The sequence below is a fragment of the Austrofundulus limnaeus genome, unplaced genomic scaffold (assembly GCF_001266775.1).
Source record: "Austrofundulus limnaeus strain Quisiro unplaced genomic scaffold, Austrofundulus_limnaeus-1.0 Scaffold84, whole genome shotgun sequence".
Taxonomy (NCBI): Eukaryota; Metazoa; Chordata; class Actinopteri; order Cyprinodontiformes; family Rivulidae; genus Austrofundulus; species Austrofundulus limnaeus.
This window is the reverse complement of record NW_013952486.1, coordinates 1,625,275-1,629,601: the sequence shown is the minus strand read 5'-3', so window position 1 is coordinate 1,629,601 and position 4,327 is coordinate 1,625,275. Positions and strand designations below refer to the sequence as shown.

Here is a 4,327-nt window from a genome sequence, read left to right as displayed (position 1 = left end):
AGTACAGGTGTAAAGATTTTAAGAAGCTGTTTAAATTTTAACAATGTGCTTTTAGTTTTGTAACGCATTGATGTTTATCTTTTTACTATAACTTCATTAAATATCAGGAAATGTAATACTTCTATTCCACCTATGAAAAACAAGAACATGGATTTTAAAGAGAAGGACATTTCTGTACTCGAGCCACACTTGACACATGACACAAGCAACACGTAAATGAAAAAGAAACATGTACAAGGGAAGGAGGCAGGAAGCTCTTTTAATAGACACGTCTTTTGCACGTCACAAAACCACAATGTTGCACAGAAACACTGACACACAAACACAGAAAATAACAACAAGAAACAAACTGTGTGCAGCTCTGGCTAAAGGTCAGACTCAACCAGACTCCTTCAAGATTCTGTTTCAAGCACATAGCAGACGTTAAAACCCTCGGAGAGGACTCCCTCATTTAGATCTCCTATTTGCAGAAACAGAAGCTGCAGAAGTTTTTAGTATTTCMATAAGCTGCTCCTCATCAGTGTTTTGATTTCAACATTAACAAATAGTTTGTGAACACTCATAAAGCTGTTATAATAATAGTGTGTTACTTATCTGTAAATGCATTTAAGATAAATAAATAAATAAATAAATATTAAATAGAAATCATTTTTTCTGAACCATAAATATGTGAATAGACAGATGGGGGTGGGGGGCATCATTATAAAATCCTAAATGTGACGTAAACACTGCAGACAAGTTAACACATATGAAAATGCAGAAGCTGACAGTGATGGGCTCAAATTTCAGTGGGTTACATTTTTCCACGGAGTCCACTGACTCCAGGGTGAGAGGACCACCGAGTCCCTGGAGCGAACCCTCAGCTTGCTGATCCCCCTCGGTATCAGAGTGGACAGAGACCGCCGTTTCTAAAGTCGGAAGAGATCCCACAGTCAGAAAGCAGAGCAGACATCATGACAGACGTGTGAGAGGTCCGATACGTACGCTGCCATCATCCCTGAACACGTATTCGATCTCGTGCTCCAGGCTGAAGAAGCTGTGAGGAGTGGACCAGCTGGACGGAGGATCGATGGTCACGTTCAGTTCCTGGTCCACTTCCTGACACCGGACGATGTGGGGACTATCGGGGACAACTGGAACAGCAGAGACACGGTGCTGACTGTGACAGTGACGGGAGTTATATGTGGGAAAACGGAGGCCATGATTTGTTTCTCACCAATGTCTCGGAGATAAAACTTCTTGTTTTCACTGAGGAAGTAGAAGTTGCTGTTGGTGGCCTCGGCAGTCACCTCCAGCTTGGTGCTTTCCTCTGCGTACGGTGAGAGGGTGTGGGACAGAACGAACTGGGACCCCTCGCTCCGGACGTCACTGCTGCTCACCCAGTGACACGACTCCTGGTGTGTGGCGCTATACAAAAAGGTTTTCAGTGACATATTCCACTCAGAAACAAACATTAAAACTTTCACTTCTGCATACTTTTTGCTATTTTAGCCTTTATTAAAATGTTGGTCTTATTAGAAGAATTAAAACTATAAAATGTTGTTTTAGTAACTTTTATATTAATCAAAATATTTATTTATTTATTTATGTTTTTTCTATTTGTTTGATTCTAAAGTATTCTTCAAAATTTGATTTAGCATACTTGGTCTGTTTTTGTCCTTTTATGGTATAAACAGCATTTATTATAGCCTTTTGGTAACAGTTAGCTACTTCGTTATTTCTCATATTTTCATTTGTCTTGTGTTACTTTTATTTTTAGTATTTAGACAGATTTTTGCTAATTTTAGTAGTTAGCTCTTTTACTACGTAAGCTTTTAGCTATAGCTGTTGCCAATTAAAGCAATATTAAGCCTCTGTCACACTATAAGGTTTTAGACAACTTATGCCAACTTATTAAATTATTTTCAACTTAATTTCTAATAAAACTTGTAGATGTTTGATGAATTTGTTAGCACTACAGTACATGCATAAAAGAGGCTTCCAGTTGATTTTTTTAAATTTAATCTCCAACATAGAAGTCTCCAAAATTRGCATAAGTTGTCTAAAATGTTACAGTGTGAYAGGGCCTTTAGACTTTTGCAAATGTTAACATTTTGCTGTAGATTAAGGTTTTAGCTAATATAGAGCTACAACTTTTTAGCTGTTTGCTACTTTTAGCTTGTGTGCTAGCCTGGTTAAAAACCAGAACCTTGTCCTTCGCTTTGCTTCATACGGGCAGTGAAGGGACACTAGACTTGAGTGGAACTGCGGTCCAGGCTACTTGTGTTACAGCTTTTACCAAATGTTCTGTTTGAACTTGAGCTTGTTCAGCAGATTTTAGCAGTCGTTCAGCCCTCAGCACTCATGCTGCATTTTGTCAGAAAATTCCACTCCCTAGTTATTTTTCGAGTGTGTTTCTTACCATTCTTGGCCAACTCCAAGACGCACAGCGGTGTAATGGCTGTTGTTCCAGCTGCAGGTGAAGTCACAATCGTAAGACTTTGCTCGACAACTGAGGAAAGAGTCTGAAAAGAGACACGATGAATACAAGTGTATTTAGAACCCAAAGAGAAAAAGTTTGTGTAAGGTTTTTAATTTAGCATTGATTCATAAAAAGGTGCTTGTAGTTACTTGGATTAGTTACGATAGATTATTCACTCAAGGTTTTCAGCTTTGAAGCTTTGAAAATATTTGCTGTCTAAATACAAGCAATTTCTGAAGATGGCTTCACCTGTTTTCTAACTTTCCTTACCTTTCTGTTCCTTATCATTCTGATCCCCAGCCTTCTGTTCTTCAGCCTCCTGCAGCAGAAAGGTTGAGGATAACTTCTCCTCGCCTGTCCAGCAGCTGTACTCTCCCAGCAAGGGTGCGTCTATCTCTGACACGATCAGATTTTTACCATCGCTCTTATAGTGGTCGAGGTCCTCGAAATCGACGTCCTCGTCGTTCAGCTTCCACACGACGGTCCCTTCGCTGGCCTCCCTGCAGGTCAGCGTGACCGGGCCGTTGTCGTTCCTTTTTGCAATCACAACTGGACAGAGCAGAAAGGWAATTCAAATCGACGCGTGCCTAAGCACACTGTGCCAAAAACAACTGAAGCTAATGAATGGACCTACAGTTTTCTGGGAAGTGGCTGAGTCCATGTGCTCCAGTTAGGCTGATCAACAGAAGTCCAGTGAGCCACGGTGATAAACTCATCTGAAAGAAGAAAACGATRATCAACTTTTACTTGCTTGAAATCTTCAGCTCATGATTAAATTTGAAGTCATTTTAGTAAACAGGAAGACCTTTGGTTGTATAAAGTTTAATTACATGATCAGATTATGAGCAAAATTTTTAAAAAATACTAAAAACACGCCTCTGTTATTTAAAATGGCCTCTTACCATTTTGGTCGGAGTTACGCTGCTCTGAGGCTGCGGAAAGGCAAACAGGAGATAAAGATCTGTGAGCTAACTCTCCGCTGAGCTTGATTTTTATAGAGAACATCATCAACACTCAGCCAGCCCCCTAGTAGCACCTCGGGAGGTGTGAATGAAACTGACCAGCGATGATTCACTGATAAGAACCACAGCGGTGGTGGCAGGCTGCATTTCCTCCAGTCTGATTTGAATGACAAATTTTATTTTTAAAAACAAGGAAACTGTGAGTTTCGAACAAGGCAGTGAGAGATAAGGAATGTGGGTGTTGAGTGAGGGCGGGGGGTGCCCGCTGACATTTATTCAGCCCTTGTGATGATGAAGCATTTCAGACACACTGGACTGTATGTCTACAAAAACATGACACACACACACACACACACACACACACACACACACACACACACACACAGTTGGTATTTCTGTCCCTATTAGGACCGCTCATTGACGCCCATTCATTTCTGTATCTCAACCCTGATTCTTACAAATCCCAGCACATAACTAACGCTAAAGAAAACTCAAATCCCACCTTAGTCCCAACCAAACCGCTAATCCCCCAAAAATAATGTTCAACTATGTTAGGACCAGTCTTTGATCTCAAAAAATACTACTGGTCCAAACAAGGTACTGTTTGTACCAGAAAAGGTCTTAAAAAACATAGACACAATTTAATCTAAAATGTGTACAATAATGAAATATTTCATAAAAATTGATATATTCCGATGATAAATGATATTTGTTAACAACTGGTTCACAAATACTATTAAATGCAGAGGTCTTTAAAGTACTTTAAAAAAGAATAACTAAGTAAAATTAAAAATACCTCAACAGAAAATTATTTAGGTAAAGATCAATTTTACTGATGAGAAAAGTACTTAAGTAAAAGTTATAAAACGGTTCATAAAAATCCGGAAAGTAAAAGTACTTTTAC

The 4,327-nt window shown here is 39.3% G+C and overlaps 1 protein-coding gene across 1 annotated transcript; it reads right to left on the bottom strand.

The window, feature by feature from the left end:
• Positions 1–690: 690 nt before the first annotated feature.
• il12b2 (interleukin 12B 2) lies at positions 691–3,347 on the bottom strand. The gene is made up of 6 exons (XM_014011714.1): positions 3,096–3,347; positions 2,732–3,010; positions 2,402–2,504; positions 1,217–1,407; positions 985–1,133; positions 691–908 (listed from the first exon to the last, which is right to left on the bottom strand). The coding sequence occupies exons 1-6, from the start codon at positions 3,175–3,177 to the stop codon at positions 786–788; spliced, it is 927 nt and encodes a 308-aa protein (XP_013867168.1). The 5' UTR covers positions 3,178–3,347; the 3' UTR covers positions 691–785.
• Between the last annotated feature and the right edge of the window lie 980 nt (positions 3,348–4,327).